The 22,626-nt window shown below is 45.3% G+C and overlaps 2 protein-coding genes across 2 annotated transcripts in view; one reads left to right on the top strand and one right to left on the bottom strand.

Moving 5' to 3' along the window:
• The window catches only part of LOC119183243 (uncharacterized), a 56,295-nt gene that overhangs the window by 7,976 nt on the left and 25,693 nt on the right, over positions 1-22,626 (bottom strand). The gene's annotated exons all lie outside the window — the stretch shown is intronic.
• On the top strand, positions 7,604-20,449 carry LOC142774791 (uncharacterized). Its single transcript, XM_075875852.1, has 2 exons — positions 7,604-7,811; positions 20,202-20,449. Exons 1-2 carry the CDS (start codon positions 7,610-7,612, stop codon positions 20,339-20,341), a joined length of 342 nt encoding a protein of 113 aa, XP_075731967.1. The 5' UTR covers positions 7,604-7,609; the 3' UTR covers positions 20,342-20,449.

Here is a 22,626-nt window from a genome sequence, read left to right as displayed (position 1 = left end):
AGGTGCGGGTCCCCTAACGTCTTCAACCTTGACGACTCCAATTTGCGTAGGGGGGGGGGGGGGTGAAACGGGTCGGCGCCGCGTCTGCGCCTGCACGTCGCGGCGATGCCCCCAAACACGGACGCCGGCGATAAGAACACTCTCGCCCGAAAGAAGCAAGAAAACCGAGTGTGTGCCCCGATTCAGGGGCAGTTGTTGTAGAACCTTCAGTGCGGAAACATTAAAGCTATGTTATCTCACAAGCTACTGGTAGGAGGCTGCACCGTGTCGTTTTATCGAGGAAACACACGTTTTTTTGGTTCATTGATTCACATTGTCAGCGTATACGAGAAATAAACTCTTCCGCCTTTAGAATTGTGCATCTGTGCATTTTATAAACGACAAAACACAATACCTGATACTTACGTAGTGATGACGCGTTTCAAATATCGTTATGTTTGCTTTTTGATTGACAATGTTCACAAGTATGAACACCACAACTAGATCAAGATGACTGCTCGTTGAGCACCGGATTAAACTTTTGACGAGTGGCTGAATTGTAGGACAGACAGACAGACAGACAGACAGACAGACGGACGGACGGACGGACGGACGGATGGACGGACGGACAGACAGACAGACAGACAGACGGACGGACGGACGGACGGACGGATGGACGGACGGACGGACAGACAGACAGACAGACAGACAGGCGGACGGACGCACAGGCAGCCAGACAGGCGGACGGACAAATGGACGGACGCACAGGCAGCCAGACAGGCGGACGGACAAATGGACGGACGCACAGGCAGCCAGACAGGCGGACGGACAAATGGACGGACGCACAGGCAGCCAGGCAGACGGACGGACGGATGGACGGACGCACAGGCAGCCAGGCAGACGGACGGACGGATGGACGGACGCACAGGCAGCCAGGCAGACGGACGGACGGATGGACGGACGCACAGGCAGCCAGGCAGACGGACGGACGGATGGACGGACGCACAGGCAGCCAGGCAGACGGACGGACGGATGGATGGATGGACGCACAGGCAGCCAGGCAGACGGATGGACGGATGGACGGACAGATGGATGGACGTACAGACAGACAGACAGACAGACGGACGGACGGATGGATGGACAGATGGATGGACGTGCGGACAGACAGACAGACAGACAGGCCACATTTCTGCGTTCTGAGTATACCATGAAAGGCTATCATCTTTAATAAAGCGAAGACGGCTATGAACAAGCAGACACAAATACATACTCAATGCACTACCTTACAGTGTTTATTTAGAGAAAAAAACGAAAAAAACGGGTGATACACACACAGTGCTGTCTCATTTTGTCGGCGAACCGTCGTATTCGAGAAAAGAATGATATGAAAGCTCCATTGAATTGTGACAGTGCTGTCTGTACAAATAGTGCACACTTTTTTTTTTCTCTGGAATAAACATTATTTGAAGTCGATGGCACCTTGTCTGTGTCCCTCTTCATTCTTGTCCATAAACATCTTGGTACCTTTAACCTCAAATCATGCCGAACACACACACTCTGTTGTCCACCCTAGATTGAAGAAGCTGTCATGTCTTAGCCACACCCGTAAGACACACTAAACGTGGTTACAATTTGGAATAAATATAAATTCCACCTGCAGAACCTCCGCGCACTTGTCGATCTTGAGGTAAAAGAATTGTGGATGTGGTTTTCCTTTTCTATTCAGTAATGCGTATTTTTTCTGGGTTTCTTTAATGGTGACAACTTTTCTAGGCACCGAAGGGATAGCTATGGAGCGGAGCTTCTGCGCATGCAGCACTACGAAGTATACAGTTCGTCTTGCGCGTCTCGTAACGCTGTGGAAAGTGACGGGGACGCACCATCAGCGTTTTATTTAGACGCAGACGCCTCTTAGCGTTTGAGGCGCACGTAAAAAGGGGAGAATTTTCACGCGTTCAAAAACGCGAAGTGACAACGAATAAATTACAAGAATTACGAATTCCTTAATGGTGTGAGCTGCGTCCAGTCTCGAATAGCTTCACGTAGAAAATTAAAGAGAAATGTTTGTGTTTCACGTTGAAATTACGAGCGTTATTGTGAGACTACATTCACTGGCGGTAGGATTCATGCATTGCGACTTTGTAACCTTCGCTCCGATGCCAAGGATAGCTGTCGCCAAGTATATAAGTACTATTCATATAAAAAAATAAAGTTTCATTGATTCTGTACACAAAACCTTATCATTTGCTAAGCAACGATGTAAGCTTCTTTCAGGAACTTCATCAGAACGTTTAAGGACCTAAATTCAGACCAGTGAGACAAACATGCCTGCATGAGTACATCTAACACATGAATAACACGATTAGTGAATGACGTCATGAAAATTATCAGATGTGGTTGGATGAGACAGGGCTGTGTGTGGAACTTGTATTCAATCTTACGCTCTAACCAGTTACTATTTGCATCGTTCTCATGGTATGGCACTGGTCGCAAGGAGATCTTTCCGGCTACGATTACTATTATTGGATACTATGTAAATAAAGATCGTTTCAACTTTCATTTTTCCGATGAACTCACTGATCTGCTTGATGCACTGCAAGCAGCAGCCGCAGAAGCCGGCTCCGTGTGCGACGCGGCCGTTGCACCACGAAGGCAGTGGCCGACAGTTGTAGCGGAACATTTTGCACACGTAGTCCGGACAAGGACATCCCACTGCAAATGGTGCCGTGGCAAATACGATGGCTAGACACCAGGGCAACGCAGCCGCCATGGCACTTCCTCTTCTTCGTAGATTGTTCTTGTTCATGTTCGCCAAGGAGGATTCGAGGAAAATTTCAAGAGCGGAAGCTCACGGAATGCCTTGCCAGTAGAGGTGAAACCAGCTTTTGCCACTGCCAAGATGTCAGAAACATGTTCTTTTCTGGTAGTGCGCACTTACGCATCAAGTGGCTTTGATATGTTAGTGTGAATGCTACGTTAGGTCTATATTATAAGATGTTCCCGACGAAACACATGGAAACATTTATAGGTGACTAAATCTCCAAAGAACTTTGCCTCTAATCAGAGGCTTACTAGGGGAAACTAGTAACAATAGGGGATGCACTTGGAGCACTATGTGACCCGAAAAAGATTGCACATTAAACTCGTTGCGCGTGCGAGGGAAACGCTTCGTTCTTATGCGCTGCGCGGTGATACTTTATCATGCCCCTAGTAAGATGGCCACCGCAGCTGCCATTTTACCATAGGTACGGCTTCACTCCTGGGTGATGATTTTCTTTCCAGCAATTTTTTAAAACCTCCCTGTTGTGAAGTTATCACTCGTGGCGCATACCTACTGAGGGAGATTGGCCAAGAACGTAGTGGTTTTATAAAAATAGTAGGCAGTATTAGAATAATAAAGATTGTATAATAGAAAGAATAGGGAAAGACTTCATTTACGCGTAGCTTCCTTTTTTTCATCTTTTTGTGAACTCTTGCCCACTCTCCTACATCGTGGACATACCCTCTACTCTATTTTCTTCTTGCTTCGCTAGCGTTACATTTATGGTGGATAATGATCGTGATTTTTGTGTCCTGCATGTAAGCTCACCTGGTCCTGTTGTCTTGTGGTGGGTGATAGCGTCCATGACGCTTCACCTCCTTTATGATTACGAACTTCAGGAAAACGCGGAAGCATTTTTTGATGGCCAACTAGCTGGACAGACAGACAGACAGACAGACAGACAGACAGACAGACAGACAGACAGACAGACAGACAGACAGACAGACAGACAGACAGACAGACAGACAGACAGACAGGCAGACAGACAGACAGACGTGTGTGACAGGCGCCGCGTTTGAACGCCAAAGCACTTTGGTGGCGGGTTTTCGGCCACCGCCAAAATCGGTTAACTGAAATCAAGCTTCGTTTAAAAGTAAAAATACACGCCCCCAACGCCTCTCATCAGGACCACGTGTCCTTGTCAGGAATAAAAACAGACGCACTCTTCACGAATACAGCCCTAGCTTCACATCAAGTTTGGAGAGGCCGCACTCAGCTGTTGCGCGCGGAGAAAACTTGTTTCGCATCTGCAATATCTATTCATCTGTTGTATAGCTCCCAAAAGTCTTCAGTCGTGACCGCAACATCAAGCCGCCCCAACGCCGCCATATACCCAAAGAAGCGAGTAGGTGTGCATCTTGGGTGTTTGGCGCTTTGACGTTTTTTGTACTTTTCTTTTGCAAACTGTTCATGTGTATATAGCTAAACTCAAGTTCAAATTTCTCGCCCTTCATGTAACAACATCTCCAACAATGTTTCGGTTAGAAAACTTTTTCCTGGAATTTTCATGGGTTGGCCTATTTCATTTTATTCAAGTTTCGTTCAGTATGTAGTCAGGATTATCTAAAGCGACCTAAAATGTAAGCAAGCACTACAATAGGCGTCATCAGTTTCAGTACGCGGTATCGTTATAATAGTTATATATGGTTGAATCACCGATCGCTAATACTTTGGAAGAACACATCAAAATGAGCCAGATGACGATAAAGAGTATTAGCGAAGCTAACGATCGTGTTACATTGTTCATAGTCTCTTTAATCAACGTCGGCTTTGTCAGTAACGCGTTCGGTGAAGTGATTACAGCTGCAGCTTGCGTCCAGGTTTGTTGTTCTTGCAAACTACTCCATCCGTTTTTGGTGCGCTGTGGAAGAAGTATACCGAGCAATCCGACGTGAGTTTGTGGAAGAGCGACGTCAAGGGCGCTCCCGTCTGCTGATGGAGGCTATGATGCGTATAAATGGTCTTACAGTTTGGCTAGAATTCAGTCATCCAGGTGTAGCGAAAAACGGGTAAATTTACGCAATTACATACTTTTGACGATAGACACTTGTTATTCCTAATAGACATGCACAAAATGCATAATGTTTCAGATACACGTGATCAAAAGCTTAAATTTGTTCCCAACGTTTTTCCCAGGTGTTGGTGACAAATAAATAACTCGCAGTGATCATGGTTGTGTGATTTATACAGTTTCATCTCGATGACTTTATCCATCAACGTAATATCTGAACTGAATGTACCAGTGAGTGCACCTATGGTGGGCTATCAGTAAAAAGTCGGCATCATTCACGGTGATATCCGACTATTTTGAGTGTGGACCACTTTAGGGCCCTGTCCTGTCGTGAATCAATGCATATAGTGAGACGTGATCGCTTTTACAGTAAAACGCTCAATAATTGACTTTCAATGTGTTGAAATGTTGAAAGCAGGGTTAAAATGAACGAACAAAGTGTAAACACTACCTTGGATTAGGTGAGTTGGTCCATACTGCAAGAAAATTATACGACGCAAACCAGCAGTAGAATAAGCGAGAGGAAGGAGCGTCAATTTGCAGCTGACGCTTATTTGAAAGGAGAAACATGATATACATTCGCATTCATCTCGTGCATACGCACGCATCATCCAACAAGAGATTACACTGGTCAATCTTACAGCGCGTAAAAAAGAAATCAAATCGTCAACTTCCCGCCGTAAGATTGACACATGTAACCCTTTATAGGATGATGTGTGGATATGCACGAGATTGACGCGAGGGTATATTATGTCTTTCGTTTCAGATAAGCATCACTTGCAAGTTGACGTTCTCTCATGTCGTTCGATTCTTTTCCTCCGGTTTTTTTGCGTCGTCTAACTTTCTTGGAGGTGTAAAGGAACGTAATCACCAAAATATGGCAAAGAAGTAGTCGTACTAATTCACGGATTTCCACTTTAGCGGGGTGCAACTGAGGGCGCCCACGCTAGTAACAAACTCTGAGAGCAAACATCTCGAGCCAGACAAAGCGATAAGCAACAAAAGTGGGTCTCTACAAGGAACACAGAACCAGTGACGAACGAGAGTCAGACTCGGCAAGAAGTGCGAACGCAGACAGGAGAGAGTGTACTGCCATCTCCCCAAAAAATAAATTGGTTGGGTAGTGCAGTCTGAGCATTGCTCTTGAGCCTGGAAGCCTGGAAGCCATTGATCTTGAGCCTGTTCTTTTGTACGGGTACGTACAAGGTAATAAGTGCTGCAGCACGAGCACGAAGGTGCTAGAAGAAACAGACGAAAGGCGAGGCAAGAAAAGCAAAGAGGACAACACGAGCGCTGCTTGAGAATACGGGTCCAAAAAGGTAGCACTGCCCTGTGTACTAGAAATGCATTGAAAAAGAATGGATATTTGGGCTAGTTGGTTTGAATTCATGGTAATAAAGGCTGCAGCGCGAGCACGAAGGTGCTAGAAGAAACAGACGAAAGGCGAGGCAAGAAAAGCAAAGAGGACAAAAATTGTCCACGTGGTTACACATGGTGGGGAAACAGCTTGACGGAACTCGTTTTAACGACGCGTATCTATACAGCCATCACAAGCAGAAAGTCTATAATTATAGTGCCTAGACAGTCTATTCTAGGCACTATACTATAACGCACAGGAAAAATGTTTCCCACATGTCGCACACCGACTTTGAGAATCAGTTTAACAAGATTTTACCTAACGCGCCGTGCACACCGCACATGCTCCCCTCTAACATTGGCGTCATTGCCGCTTTGGTAAATGGAGCAGCGGGAAACTCTACGAAGGAAATGGGTGTTGCCCCTGTGACGCGTTTCCTCAGGTTTCATCGTAGTGGAGCTGCCACACGTTCCTTTATTAGCCTTCCTAATGGTGTGGTTATTTTCGTTTATGTTGTGTAACATTGCCGCGAATCACAACATTTAATGCACAAATGCGGGTGGTGCTGCTTGAAGAACGGTATACGATGCTGCGAAGAAAGTGTATTAGCTTTGTACTTTTGGAAGATCAGACCACGAGTACAGGTCCATAGCTAAATACGAGTGCAGGGTTGGCTTCAAGATCTCCTTACTGTTAGGGAAAAGGGGGGCACCGAATATACAATGAGGTCTGTCAGGAGGGTACAGAAGCGGAGAAGTCATTTTATTTTCATTTGCATGGTTCTTGCAACGCCTCTCTGGCATTAGGGTAGAGGACGCTTATAGGAAGTCTGTGTGCACTGATGACATTTCTGTAATAATACACAAAAACAATAGAAAATATAATTATAACAACATGTAACAATCGCAGTATGGAAACATAATTTTGGCATGATATGGCACGTAGCGAACAAACACTCTCACACACACAGCGCCTGTGTGTGCGTGTGCGTGTGTGTGCGTGTGCGTGTGTGTGTGTGTGTGTGTGTGTACAACAGTTAACCCTTTTGTGTCAGGCGCAGAACGTGTAATGCACATGTCACAACTTCACAACCGCGTTATGTTTGAATTAGGTTTTTTCCTGGGGGGGGGGGGGGCGCAGGCGAAAATCTTGTGGGGCTTTCCACGCCCCTGTGTCTCCCGCTGGCCCCGCCTTTGTACGAGCGGCATGAAAAAAAAATGTCCCCGTATTCGAAAAAGTATAGTGCTTGATGTTGTGGCTTAGCTGCACTAATAAACACGACGGTGCCCGTACTAAGAAGAGAAGTGTGCCTATTGAAGATTTCCTCAGAAACTCACCGTTCCTCTACGTTGCGAGAGCTTCACCGCGTGTACCGAATGCCGTGCATGCTTTAACTGCCTCTTTTTAACTTCTCCCAACTCTCTCGCTATATTTTCAGAGCATGAACTGGATCAAATCGATCGTCGTCATTGCATTTGCCGCTTCGCTGCAAAGGACGTTCCCATCGCCGGCGGTGAAGCGATGCTCTGCGAACTTCTGCTCAACGGTGACGTGTAAGAAAATTAGCGCCAGCGATTGTAACGGAAAGGTGGAGGCCAATTCCAGTGACTGTGGATGCTGTGAGGCGTGCGTCATGCAGCTCGGTGAGCACGTGCGAGACAGCGCAAAAAATTTTACCGAGTATTGTAGTGGTGATGTGTGGTGCATAACCATGTAACACTGGGCCGTAGTATGCGGGTATGCGCTACTGGTGATTGACAGTTAATTTTTCCCCAGGAACAGTGAAAACAGAGACTGGTGACTTAAATGAGCGAGCCCTATAGAGGAAGTTCACATCGGCAGCGTCGTCTCGGTATATGCAAAAAATAAGTACATGTGTCCCAGCAGGAATCAAACCCAAACATTCTGCGCGGCAACCAATTATTCTACCACACAGCTACGATGGGCCTCGAAAAGGCTTTGGAAGAGAGATATGAGGCAGTACTAGTGTACGTGAAACGTTAGTTGGGGTTGCATTACTGACTATCTAATTTTATGAACATGACATAGTTACTCGTAAGGCTCATTCGCACCGAAAGGCGGCGTGGCAAAGCGACCAAGCGGGCTTTTCAAAGCGTTGAGGTAGCAAGTGCATGCGTGAACCTGTTCAGACTGCACGCCTCCCTCGGCTGGCCACGCGGCAGAAGAGGCGGGCATCTCGCGTTTTTGCGCACGTGTCACTATCAAGTGGCAATGCTTCTTCAGAGCGTGGTGTTCTGACTGGCTGTGGCGAAGCGGCGAGCTTCGAGGGGTGGTAAAAAATTGGTCGGGGAGCGATCTATCTTCCCGCCTGGAGAGAGGTTTTGCCCGCTTTCCGCGTTGCCACCTCGCCGCTTTGGCCGCCCCGCGTTCGATGTGAATGAGCCTTCAGGGCGCGTTCACACTTGAGAAGTGAAGAGAAAACGAAAATGCCTGAGCGACAGGAAAACCACGACCGCACACGTCGAAGACGTTCACATTCGTTGGGCGCCATCCCGCCACCACTGTCGACGATATCTTGACAACTGATTCTATTTTGCCTGCTTTCTAAGAAGTAAGGTTTGCATCGAATTGTAGTTATTCGCGCAAAGTAATGATAAGAAACAGCTCGTACCTTTTCAAAGGTTTTTTTCTGGAGATAAGCCAGCCGAAACGACACGAGTGAACGCACCGGCAGTGGTGGTGGCGGATTCAGCTGGCTGTATACATAAACGCGAGGCACGTTGGGGCCTGCCAACTCTCTGATGCAGCACCGTCTAATTCCAGAGTTCTCGGCAATCATAATCCAAATAAGGCTCTCGATGAACGCGTCCTCGTTGAGGTTGTCAAGCTCCGTCGTGCTGCACGAGTAATTTGCGATTTGGGCCGATGGGAGCCACCGCCGACGCCTTTGCGTAATGTTGAATCTGTGGCTGGCTGGTTAGATAACGTGTTCTGATCTAGCGCCGCCAAGGCTGTGAAGCGGAAACCAGATCCAGTTTCGCGTGGCAGGAAAATCGGTCTCGGATCGATTTTCACGCGCCTGCCGCGCGGCGTGGTTTTCCGGCCGCTTGGGCGGCGAAACGAGCTAGTTTCCAGATAGTTTCTCTGCTTTCTCTCTCTTCGAGGCCAAGTGTGAATGCGCCCTTATGATACATGCATCGAGTTGGGTTAACGTCAATTGTATACTGGAGTGCCATCCAGTGAGGTTGCCTCTCCGCGGTGGTCTAGTGGCTAAGGTACTCGGCTGCTAACCTGCAGGTCGTGAAATCATGTGGCATAATCATATGGTGGTTTTGGGACGTTAAAACCCCACATATCAATCAATCAAATCAATCATCATCAGTGAGGTTGGCCAACGAAGCACTCTCCAGTGCTGCCACCCTATACACCATGCAATGAGACATATCGTAGTACTCATGCTGCTGTTGCCATCGTTGTGCAAGTGTAACAACTCATTATATAAAACATACGCGACTGTTCAACATGTCTGTGCGTCCGACATTCGTACATACCTTCATCGTGATTTCACAACGTTTGGTTGAACAGAACTTTTACACAACACTCACCTTCTCTCCGCGTGCTGAGCATAACATCGATTCCCATGGTACGTGGGATCTTCGATTTTTTTTTTACAGTGAAAGCTATTACGAGATCGCAACAAGGGTGATGAGCACTGTAGTTGTCTGCCGCCACCACCGGTGTCCCTAACCACCATCGCACGAAATAAATAAAGTTAATATAGAGAACACCAAAGACATGATGAGATTCGAACCCGGGGGCCCGGCGTGCCAGCCCAATGCTCTGCCACTGAGTCGTGCTGGTGCTTTTTTTACTGCGAAAGCTGTTACGAGATCACAACTTGGGTCATGGGCACGCCGTAGTTGTCCGCCACCGTCGCTGCCGCCGCCGGTGTCTGTAGCTACTTTCGCACAAAATAAGTAAAATAAAAGGCCAGTAAACGAAAAAGAAAGCACCAAGGGCAAAATGGGATTTCAACCCGGGTGCCTTGTGTGCCAGCCCAGTATTTTACCACTCAGCTACGCCGGTGCTTGGGACGCCCTTGCAAATTGGACCTAGGCAGGCAAAATATCAGGAAAGAAATCGAGTCAATATGAGTAATAAAGCATTGTGGAACAGCAGAGGAACAACTAGCTGTCAGATAATGCGAACAGCGCAACTATAGTGGGTCGTCGAATGGTCCAACCTTTTACAAAAGCTTGATCGTTTTCACCTATGAATGGTGGCGCACGCCCAGTGTGGGGGACTGTGGGGATTACAAAAGCTTCTGGCATAACTCTTCATCGTCGTGAATCACAGCACATGAAAATTGCACAAAGTTCCTTGCAAGTGTGCAGTAGGTACCACGTTTCTCTGAAGAATGACGAAGAATGGCATAGTGAATGGCTGCCTAATACACAATGACTAAAGGCGTACACTCTTAAAAAAGAGTTCGTAAAAAGCTTGTAACCACGAGAAAAATGTTAGTAACAGCAGCTGTTACAAATCTTGTTGGGCCATTACTAACTTTTGCGACCATTTTACTACCCACGTTAGCAAACGCTTGAAGGTTGCAACGGTTACTAAATTTTGCGCACTGTTAGTAACTTTTTGTCATGCACGTATTTAATGAGCCTGTTAAACATACCTTAGAGGTAATTGCTACGAGCGTCTAACAACCTATTTAGTAGCACGGGGATGCATTCAAATTCATTGAGGCAATGTATGTAAACTTACTACCCAATCTTATGTCTTGTATATTAGGCCGTGTTGAGGTGGTAATATGCAAAATAGACATAACTAATTGTTTTTCCTAATATGCTTGATTAAAAGTCCTACACTACTTTACCTCACTCATCTAAAAAAATTGTACGTTTTACAAATAAAGGCGCCTAACTTAAATTATACAACATACAGCATAGCCGCCCACCGGCACCAACTGCATTACATGAAGCTAGCGCTATAAATAGTTGTGGAACCGCTTAGCAGGCGTACTTCTCGCGTGGACCTGTGTATGTATGGGGTTCACCTTTGTGACATAATGTGCGCAATTACTCAGTGATATATGAAAATGTTTTACTTACTAACCAGTTAGTAGCATATGTGACAAGTATATAGCTCGTAAACCGAACTTTGTAAGTACTACAACCTTTTTTTTAAGAGTGTAGTGGGTACCCTGCAAGAATGCTTGCAGCAGTTACCAAAACAGTGTTAAAAAAGCTCTTAAGGACCAATTTTACAGCTTTCGGTCTGACAGTGCAGCGCGTTCAGCGCAGGCCTGGGGCGAAGCTCCTTTTTAGGGGCGAAGCTCCTTATAGTGGCACCCGTTCGTCTTTTGTAGTCGTAGTCATAGTCGCAGTGTGTAACCAGTCTTACATTTTGAACTCCGAGGTGGTGCCGGTGAGAGGTTTCTTCTGTGCGTCGTTGAACAATAAAAAATTCGCAGCGTGCGCGTTAACCAAAAGCCGAATTATCCTGTCTCTTATTCCCCCTTAGCAGCCATTGGCATGTACATTGAGCACTATCCGACAAGAAAGGGTTGCTAGGTTATAATTGCTGGGCATAACCTCCTTGGTTTTAGAAAGATTGAGCGAGCTTTGGGCCGCAGTGCCATTAATACAGTGAACTAGTATATACCATGAACTCGAGGTGGTTAAAGGTGGGAAGTAGACACGAGCGCAAGCCGTAAGAAAGTGTGCGTGTGCCACCTCTCGTTTAGTCTTTGGAATGTCCGCTAGATGGCGGTGCATATGCGGAATATGGTAGTGGATTTAAACAGGGAAGTGCACAGGTGGGGTGGATTCCAAAGAGACAAGATTCATTTCGATAAGAGGCTTGGACACGAGGTGGGCTGGCGACTGGCAGGACGCGCAGTAGCTTTTTTGGGGGGCTCACGGGCCCTTCGGAGTCCGGGGTAGCTCGTAACAGGGAAAACAAACAGGAGGACGCTTTGACAGGTAGAATTGCGAAAAACCAGAAAAAAGGTAAAAGAAAAAGGAAAAAGGCGCGTGTTGCAATTAGTTACATAAACATGCAGGGTGGCAGAAAGAAGGCAAAATGGTTAGAGATTGAGGAGCAGTTAAACAAAGAACAGATAGGCGTGTATGCGGTTACAGAAACACACCTTAGAGACTTGGAAGAGCCACCACATATTAAAAATTATGTTTGGGAAGGGTGTAACAGGACCATATCGGAAAGGAAAGGTGGGGGTGTAGGAATGCTAATTCACCGCGGAGCCAAATGGGTTAGAGTGAAACAGACGTGTTCAGAGCACCTCTGGGTTCTGGGCACAGTAGGTGGAAAGGAAACGTGGCTAGGGGTAGCCTACTTGTGGACGGGGAATAACTGCAGAGAAAAGAATCAGGAGATAGTGGATTGCATGAGTGCGGATATTAAGGAATTTGGTAATGGGGCCGAAATCATCCTTCTAGGGGACATGAATGCCCACATACATGACCTTGACGGATATTCAGACACCAATGGGAAGTTATTACTAGATCTTTGCGAGCAACATAGTCTGGAGATAGTTAACACAGGGCCTAAATGTGACGGCCAGATCACATGGGAAGTCGGAAACAAGCAATCAAGTATTGATTATTGTCTCATGACTGAAGGAATTTACCACAAACTGACAGAAATGAGGATAGACGAGGAAGGCATTAACAGCTTGGGTAGTGATCATAAACGAATAACATTACAAATGGGATACGAAATCAAAAATATGAGCATGGAATCAAAGTCTGGCAGCTCGTATTTAAATGACAAACAAATAATAAATATAGCCGCAAGAGTCGAGAAAGAAGTAGGCGAAATACCAGGCAAGGACTGGGAGTATAGGGAGCTGTTACATCTAATGACGAAGGAGATAGGGAAAGAGAAGAAAACCGTTTGCTGGAAAGGAAAAAGGAAGCCAAAAAGTTGGTGGAACAAGGAAATCCGGGAGGCGATCGAGAAGCGACGCGAAGCATCACGGGAGCATAGAAAGGCAAAAAAGGAGAAGCGGCCGCAGGACGAAGTCAAAAAAATATGGGAAATATATTTGGAGAAAAAATCCCTTGTACAGAAATTGGTAGAGGCAAAAATCAAAGGTGAAAGTGAACGCTGGATGACAGAGATACACGAAAAAAAAGGAGGCCGCGCCTAGGATTTTTTGGAGCCACATAAAGGCGCTAGGTAGGAAGTCTGTCACAACGCAACAACATATTCTAGATGAAGGAGGAAATCAATTGGAAGGGTACGAAGCGCTAGGTTACATCCAAAAGGTAACAGCCGATTCGTTTCAAAAGAGCGTCCAGGGGATCTCCCCAGTGAGTAAAAGTGTGGCGGAGAAAGCAACAGAGGAAGAGCTAGTACTAGATAATTTCAACTGGAAAAAGGCCGAAGGAAAAATTCCAAAGCGCACTGCCGCGGGTTTAGATGGGATTCCCGTTAGCCTCATTAACGAACTAGGACATAACACTAAAGAAGCATTGTTAAAAGCAGTAGAAAAAAGCTTAAAGGACGGACAAATACCGGACAGTTGGCGACAAAGTAGAATGAACTTAATCTATAAAGGCAAGGGAGAAAAGGACAAGATTCGCTCGTATAGACCACTAACCATTACATCGGTACTATACAGGTTGGCGATGCAAGCAGTAAAAATGAAAATAGAAACATGGGCCGAACATAACGATATTTTGGGAGAACTTCAGAACGGATTTCGAGTCGACAGGCGGTTAGACGATAACCTGTTTGTTCTCACTCAGTGTATAGAAATATCTAAAATAGAGAATAGGCCCTTGTACGTGGCTTTTCTGGACATCACTGGGGCATACGACAACGTTAATCAGGAAATTTTGTGGGATATATTGAAAGGAATGGGCATGGGCGACGACTGTATACAGCTTTTGAGGGAGATATACCGAGAAAATACAGTTTGCATAGAGTGGGAAGGAATGCGTAGCAAAGAGAACGTTGAGGTTAGCAGGGGTCTGAGACAGGGATGTCCTTTGTCCCCACTGTTATTCATGCTGTACATGGTGAGTATGGAAAAAGCGCTAGAAGGTAGCAACATTGGTTTTAATCTGTCACACAAACAGGGCGGCATGATGATTGAGCAGAAGCTTCCAGGTTTATTTTATGCGGACGATATCGTCTTATTTGCGGACAGTCGAGATGATATACAGCAGCTGGCGAATATATGCGGAAGGGAAGGTGAAGCTCTTGGACTAGGATTCAGTGTAACGAAGTGTGGTTTGATGGTATTCAATGATCCCTGTGATCAGACGGTGTCCATACAAGGCCAAGAAATACCGAGGGTAAGTGAATACAAGTACCTTGGAGTATGGGTAAATGAGAGTGATAGATACATGGAGGTACAGGAAAAAGCCTCGGCAGCAAAAGGAAAGAGGAATGCGGCAATAATGAAGCACAGAGCGTTGTGGGGATACAATAGGTATGAGGTGCTTCGAGGTCTGTGGAAGGGTGTAATGGTTCCAGGGCTTACTTTTGGGAACTCAGTGGTGTGCATGAGGGCAGAGGTGCAATCGGGAATGGATGTAAATCAAAGGACTGTGGGACGCCTCGCGTTGGGTGCTCACGGGAAGACGACAAACGAGGCTGTAAAGGGCGATATGGGGTGGGCAGGTTTTGAGGCGAGGGAAGCGCAGAGCAAAATAAGGTTCGAAGAAAGGCTAAGAAATATGAAGGAGAGTAGATGGGCAGAGAAGGTGTTCCGTTATTTGTATAGGAAGAGCGTGGACACACAGTGGAGAAAAAGAACTAGAAGACTCACTAGTAAATATACGGCTGGTATTGTGAGCCATATGTCAACAAAGAGCGTTAAGGGAAAAGTCAGGGAGGCGGAGAGGATTTACTGGATGGCAGCTATGGAGAAAAAACCGGCTTTGAGTAACTACCGAAAGGGCAAAAATGAAATAAGGAGGGAGGCATTTTACGATAATTCAAGGGGAAGCGCTTTACTGTTTGAAGCGAGATCGGGTTGCCTTAGAACGCGTAGTTATAAAGCAAGATTCAGTAAAGAAGAAGAACAATGCACATGCTGCGGGAAAGATAAGGAAACGGCGGAACATGTTCTGATTGAATGTGGAGATATCCACCCAGGTGTACGTTTGGGCACGAACCTACAGGAAGCCCTGGGTTTTAGGGACAACAATGGAAAGCTGAACACACCCGCGATTGAAATAAGTAAGAGACGGTTAGAGTATTGGTGGCAGAAAATTAGAGAGAAAGGACAAAAATAAATATTGGAAAAATAAAATATGGACAGTGTGCCGTAAATGGCAGAGAACTTAAGCTGAAAATTTACCTTTTTCCATTAAGATAGAATTTATCGAAGTAGAGGCATTAGGCCAACATAGAAAAAAAGGAAAAAAGGTTTTTTTTTCTTTTTTTTTTTTGAGCCTGGTGGCATACTTGTCACCACCCCGTTATAAAGGGGACGCTCATAGCATCCATCCATCCATCCATCCATATGATGAAAAGATGCGAGATGGTGGAGATACTTGGAGTGTTGAATAGGTGGACGAACGGACACACAGACAGATGCATGGACGGACGCGCGAATGGCTGCACGGACGGATGGACGGACGCAGGAGCGGATGCAGGGACGGACGCACAGATGGACGTGTGGATGCACGAACAGACGCACGCACGGACGGACGTATGGATGCACGGACGGTCACACAGATGGACGCATGGATGGACGGAAGCAAGAACGAATGGACCGACAGATGCTTCGCTCCACTCTCCATCATGCACTCCGTGGATATGCTGCCATTTTACTTTATTGGTGGTCCTTGAAACTCCGCCGCAAACTGACCCTAGGCAGGCTTGATTTATTTATTTATTTATTGAAAATACCTTACAGGCCAGAAGGCATTGAGTAAGGGGGGTTACAGTGAAAAATCGCATGTAAATTTCAAAATAAAAACGGTACAATGTCGGTTAGTAATAACAAAAAAAAAATTAACAAAGCAATAAGTCAGCAATACGTAAACATGGCGATGAAGTATATAAGAACACTCCGTAACATAAAAACCCTCGGAAAAGAAGTAAAAGAACGTCAAGATGAAATATTAAGGAAATGCGTCTGAACTTTTTGCCGAAACGTGTTGGGGTTGCTATCAGAGGCGATATTGTCGGGAAGATCATTCCACATGCGGATGGCTTGTGGTAGTGCGGATGTGTTGAACGCGTTCGTGTTTCCAAAAATGCGAGTGAAGCTGAGATGGTTATGTAATCTGCGTGACGTGTAGAGCGGGCGTTGAAGGTGCAACGACGATGTTTTGTTACTGTAGACGTACTTATGAAATAGGCATAACAAGGACACGTGACGACGAACATTTAATGCTTGGAGGGAATGATGGAGTTTAAGCTGAGTCACAGCTGTATCTTGCCGGTACTTAGCTACGGAGCAGAAACCTGGAGACTTACAAAGAGGGTTCAGCTTAAATTGAGGACGACGCAGCGAGCAATGGAAAGAAAAATGGTAGGTGTAACCTTAAGAGACAAGAAGAGAGCAGAGTGGATTAGGGAACAAACGGGGGTTAAGGATATCATAGCTGAAATCAAGAAGAAGAAATGGACATGGGCAGGGCATGTAGCGCGTAGACAGGATAACCGCTGGTCATTAAGGGTAACTGACTGGATTCCCAGAGAAGGGAAGCGGGTTAGGGGGAGACAGAAGGTTAGGTGGGCAGATGAGATTAAGAAGTTTGCGGGTATAAATTGGCAGCAGCAAGCACAGGACCGGGTTAACTGGCGGAACATGGGAGAGGCCTTTGTCCTGCAGTGGACGTAGTCAGGCTGATGATGACACTGGAATTGATGTCATAGTTTCTAGAAATGTAACGGGTGGCTCTGTTCTGGATTGTTTCCAGCATGTTAATTTGATACTGAGCGGAAGGGGACCAAACAGATGAGGCATATTCAAGTTGCGGGCGGACGAAAGTTAGGTAAGACATTTTGCGAATGTTAGTGGGACAACGACGAAGGTTTCGGCGTAAATACCCCAATGTTTTGGAGGCTTTTGCACAAACGTTAGTGATGTGATCAAACCAGGAAAGCCCTGGTGTAAGGTGGATGCCAAGATACTTGTAAGAAGTCGCCGTGGAGAGCCTGTCACATTGCATATGGTAAGTGAAGTTAGATATGACCTGTTTACGTCCAAAAGAAACAACTTTACACTTATTAGTATTCAACCTCATAAGCCAAGTGCTCCACCAGTTAGAAATAGTGTTCAGATCATCTTGAAGGATGGAGTGATCGTTAAGACAGTTTATAGGTCTGTAGAGCATGCAGTCATCAGCGAAGATTCTGATATGCGATGATATGTTAGTTGGGAGGTCGTTGATGTAGATAAGAAAAAGTAATGGGCCAAGAACGCTCCCCTGTGGGACGCCAGAAGAGACATACGAAGAGGGAGAGGAAGAATTATTAACGATTGTGAACTGCTTGCGAAGTGACAGAAAATTGCGTAGCCAAGATAAAGTGAGGGAGTCTAATCGGAGGGCAGATAATTTTGAAATAAGGCGACAATGGGCGACACGATCGAATGCTTTGGCGAAGTCAAGAAATATGCAATCAGTCTGTAGGCCATTATTTATGTTGTAATGAATGTCTGTAGTGAATTCTAGTAACTGTGTTTCGCATGACATGCCCTTTCTGAATCCGTGCTGGTTTGAAAAGAAGAATTTGTTAGTCTCGAGGTGACTGTATACGTGGGAGGCGATTATGTGTTCGAGGAGTTTGCAACATATGCATGTGAGCGAGATTGGGCGATAATTTTTAGGTGAGTTCTTATCTCCGGATTTAAAAATGGGTACAACTTTGGCTATTTTCCAGTCGTCTGGAAGTTTTCCAGACGATAGCGACTGTCGAAAAATGTGGTATAATGTAATGCTAGATATGGAAACAGTATTTTTAATTACCTTAGAGTTGATATCATCTATACCAGCTGATGAGGATGCCTTAATCTGTTTAATTCGACACGCGATACCCTCCACCGTAATTTCAATAGGCTGCATGTATTGGAAGTTGTAATCAGGGATATGTGGTACGTCAGAAGAATCTTCTTGGCTAAATACAGATGAAAAAAAGGTATTAAAAGTAGTGGAGCACTCGTAGTCTGAAAGCGGAATGTTGTTTTCATTAAGTAATGACAACTGGTTGGAACCGTGGTTAGGGGATATGAGGCGCCAGAATTTTTTTGGATTATTTTGCAGAAGAGAAGGTAGGTCGTTGTGAAAATATTTTTCTTTGGCGTTGCATATTGCTTTACAGTAGTCAGTCAAGTACTGCTTGTATTTTTCCCAAGCGGAGGGCGTAGCACTGCGTTTGGCATTGCAGTACAGGCGTTTTTTCTTGTTTCTTTGCTTACGGAGGGATTTAGTGAACCAGGGATTAGATAGATCATTAGAAACAGTGATAACAGGGATATATTGGTTTATCAATGAAGACATCTTGTCTCTAAAAAGCACCCAGTTTTCATTTACAGACCTGTTGTAGAATGACGGAAAGAGGACATTGCTAAAAAATTCTTCGAGCTGTGCACTTATTTTGTCAAACTCTGCTTTGCTGTAGTCCCGAATTTTCTTTTTGGATATTCCTGCAAATGGTACAGGTAAGTCCAACGTTACCTCGATTAAATTGTGATCACTGAAGCCCCTTAGGCAAGAGACTGTCCTCACTGAATCAGGAGCATTAGTTAGTAATAGGTCTAACGTATTAAAACCACGGGTTGGTTGATCAATGACTTGCGAGAGGTTAAAGTCCAAGACTAAGTTAATGAATTCTGTGGAAAGGCAGCATGGTGATGAGAAGTTTGTCCAATCAATCAGCGGAAGGTTGAAGTCACCGAATAGGTAAACTACACCAGTAGGGCAAAGATCTTTGGCATTTTTGATGCTATGACGAAGATCACGTACAAATGTGTTATTATAATCAGGCGGACGGTAACAATTGCCAACCAGAATTTTAGCGTGTTTAGTCACACACATTATCCAAATTATTTCAATGGGTGAGTCAAGATTCAGTACATACGAAGAGATTGTATTTTTTACACCAAGAAGTACACCACCACCTCTCCTGTCGACGCGATCTTTGCGGTATATGTTATATCTTTCAATGCCAGCAAGAACTTCGTTATTTGTGATTGCAGGGTATAGCCAAGTTTCCGTGAGCACGAGTATATCTGAATTGTTGTCTTCCAGAAAAGAGCAGATTGTATCGCGCTTGGGTATTATGCTTCTAATGTTAGTAAATGATATCAGAAAAGAAGGGGTCGCCAAATGTGATTTAGGTTTCTGGTGGTGTTTAGGTGGACATGTTTTGGTTGCGAGCTATCTTTCTGATAGAATAACGGTTTTGCTGGCATGATCAAGTCTGATGACGGGAAAGGAACCACGTTAGTTTTCGTCATAATGCGTTTTAGAACACCCAAGGAACATCAAGACGTCAAACAATGTGAATTACGTAACGAGTTGTCGTCAAGTTCGCCAACCCATTACTAAATCTTCAGACATAATTCTTCATTGTCGTCTGCCACAGCATAGAAATGCACAAAATTTCTCTCAAGTAGGTAGCGGGTACCACGCTTCTACAAAGATTGACGAAGAACGACACAGTGAATGCCTCTAGACTACACAAATGTTATGAGATGACTCATGGTGGTGAGGGTACCCGGCAAGTGCGCTTGTAGCAGTTACCCAAAAAGTGCTAACAAGAGGCTGTGAAAGACCGCTTTTCCAGCTTTAGCTGTGTCTGCGCTGCGCGTTGCGCCCAAGCCCACAAACCTGCCATCTTTTTTTTTAAATCGCATTCTAAATTTATAATAATATTTGGACAACCTCAAATATTTCTCTTGTGTGAAGAGAACTTCATGATTTTTTTAGGAGACCGTCTCCCCTGCACTGGCAATAAGTTTTGCGGAAAGAATTAATAAGTAACAAGTAGGTACGTTGACGATTACTTAATAATTTATATGTAAGGGCATACTAACGCATTTATGGCTGAAACGAAACTTTGTTTTGTTTCAGAGGAAGGAGAAGTGTGCTTTTCTTTCGCGCAGTACGGCGTACGAAAGTGGGGCGAATGCAAAGAAGGCCTTCGCTGCAACGAAGCTGCGTCCAGATGCGAAAAGAAGCCCCGCATTCCGACGATGCTCTACAACGACTAGAGGTGTTCGGGCCGAGCTGGTGTCATGGTCATCAGTGGAATGTTTCCAATTGACAACAGCCTCCCTTACTTATTTCTTTAAAAAAACAAGAAACTAAGAAAAATTACATCATATCCCACTAAAGGGAATCATGGGGGTATGTGAAGCAGCGCTGGTGTTCACTAGTGTTTCCATTTGTATGTTTCGGTGTATATTTCATTGGCGTGTGGAGTTTTGTATATTTTTTGTACCGCTTATGTTAACCCCCTTTCAATTTGTGCGTATTACCTTGTGCGTGCCGCAATGTGAAGACCCAGTGCTTCTAGGATAGTATAACGCAGCGAGCGAGCACAGCAACATTAATGAGCGCACAGTGTGGTAGAGAGATAAACTAGAGCACCAAGAGTGCTCACGCCCCACAAAACCGGATTGGACTCTGCCATATCATACAAACAAACAAGTGGCACAGTACTGTCGAATTTAAGGTTGCTCAGTTATATAAGTGCCATTTGCGAGCCTGCGTGACTTTCCGCGTAAGACGTTATGGATTTCGCGCACTAAAAAAGCACTGAAGAATGCTATATGCAAGCAAAGCAATGCGAGTTTGAACTCAAAAGGTCCACGTCAACATTTAACTGACTTACGTTGCTACAGAAAACCTCGCGAAGCTGATATGCGTACTCTGTGGGCAATCATCGAAGGCACGAGTTGTCGCTCAATTTCATGAAAACTGCACGTCTCGCAAGAACAAAGCATAATTATCGTGCCATGGCGGGTCCGGTTTGTTCCACTATGCAGGAAACATGCAGAGTGGTAGTGTTAGTTTCTTGCTAACGCGTTAACGCTGAGACTGAGATAGAGCCCCACCGCGGTGGTCTAGTGGCTAACGTACTCGGCTGCTGACGCACATGTCGCGGGATCAAATCCCGGCTGCGGCGGCTGCATTTTCGACGGAGGCGAAACTGCTGTAGGCCCGTGTGCTCAGATTTGGGTCCACGTTAAGGAAGCCCAGGTGGTCGAAATTTCCAGAGTCCTCTACTACGGCGTATCTCATAATAATATGGTGGGTTTGGGACGCCAAACCCCACATATCAATCAATGAGACTTGCAGAGCGGCACGAGGCAGCGTATGCTATACTGACCATTATCATGCTCCTGAATTCAGCTTGGCAGTTTGCAAACAAGAACTAGTTTGCAAATAAAAACTATTTAGGAGACATGCATTTATTTTATTGCGTGAAAGGGTCAAAGGGTGTGCAAACGAACTACTGGCGCGCTGGAGTAGACGCCTGCGTAAGTAGGCCGCACCATATTGCCGGCAGAGGGCTTTTTCGTGCGTGGTGTTCCGTTTTTAGTGCAGCCTAAGAAACAGTAGGGTTTTTGAATTACGAGTCTATGAATTTTGTAGTGAAGTTTTCACCGGAACCATGGAGGAAAGAATCAGTGAATGAGTGATTGTTGAGGGAGGAAAAATGCACCTAATTTTTTGTCTGCCTCTTTGGTGACACGACGCAGTGCCTTGTAGAGGAAAGGGGAAAGGAAAAGAGGGGTAAAAATAACAGTTGAAAGATAAAGAAATAGGATAGGCAAGCAGCTGAAAAAGGAGGAGATAAAAAATTGACCCCGTATTTACATGTTTCACTGTAAATGTCGTCGAAAGATGACAGTCTTGCGTGTGGAGAGAGTGAACAAAACGTTTACTTGATGTCCTGCGCGAAAAAATGGGGGAATTGTATTCTAAAGGCGCCGCGTTAGAGTGCCTCGAGCGTGCAGCGAAGGTGAACGAGCGCATCGAGGCACGTAAGACACGAGCGCTATCTGGCAGTTATCTTCGAAAACAAAGGAAGGCATGCACGCCTATGTTGGAGGTGATAAGGTGCAGAACGGAAAGTGTTTGGCAGGTGCCGCCACAGTGTCGTTTTAGCAAAGTGTTGGAAACACTTGTCTTTTTGAGCATCGTGTTGCATCGTCAGCGCAGAGTGATAAACGCTATGGTCCTTAAAATTACTAAAATATGCTTTCTCTAGTATAAAGCCTTTCATACAAAATATTGACGTGTTGTTATGGTGCTTCAGACATATGCAACAATTGCTTTTTATTTGACAATCACAGAAGTATTAACGCTGAAACTTAAGCAATATTGGTGGGCGCTGCAGATAGGGTTGGCCGTTTGGGGTATCGTTAGACAGACAGACAGACAGACAGACAGACAGACAGACAGACAGACAGACAGACCAAAATTTTTGCGTTGAACTACTCTAAAAAAAGCATTGTATAGTCTTTAAAGTTCCAGTCAACAGGCTCCA

The sequence above is a fragment of the Rhipicephalus microplus genome, chromosome 10, assembly GCF_043290135.1.
Source record: "Rhipicephalus microplus isolate Deutch F79 chromosome 10, USDA_Rmic, whole genome shotgun sequence".
Taxonomy (NCBI): Eukaryota; Metazoa; Arthropoda; class Arachnida; order Ixodida; family Ixodidae; genus Rhipicephalus; species Rhipicephalus microplus.
Note: the sequence above shows the minus strand (reverse complement) of the source record. Positions and strands in the feature narration are given on the sequence as shown.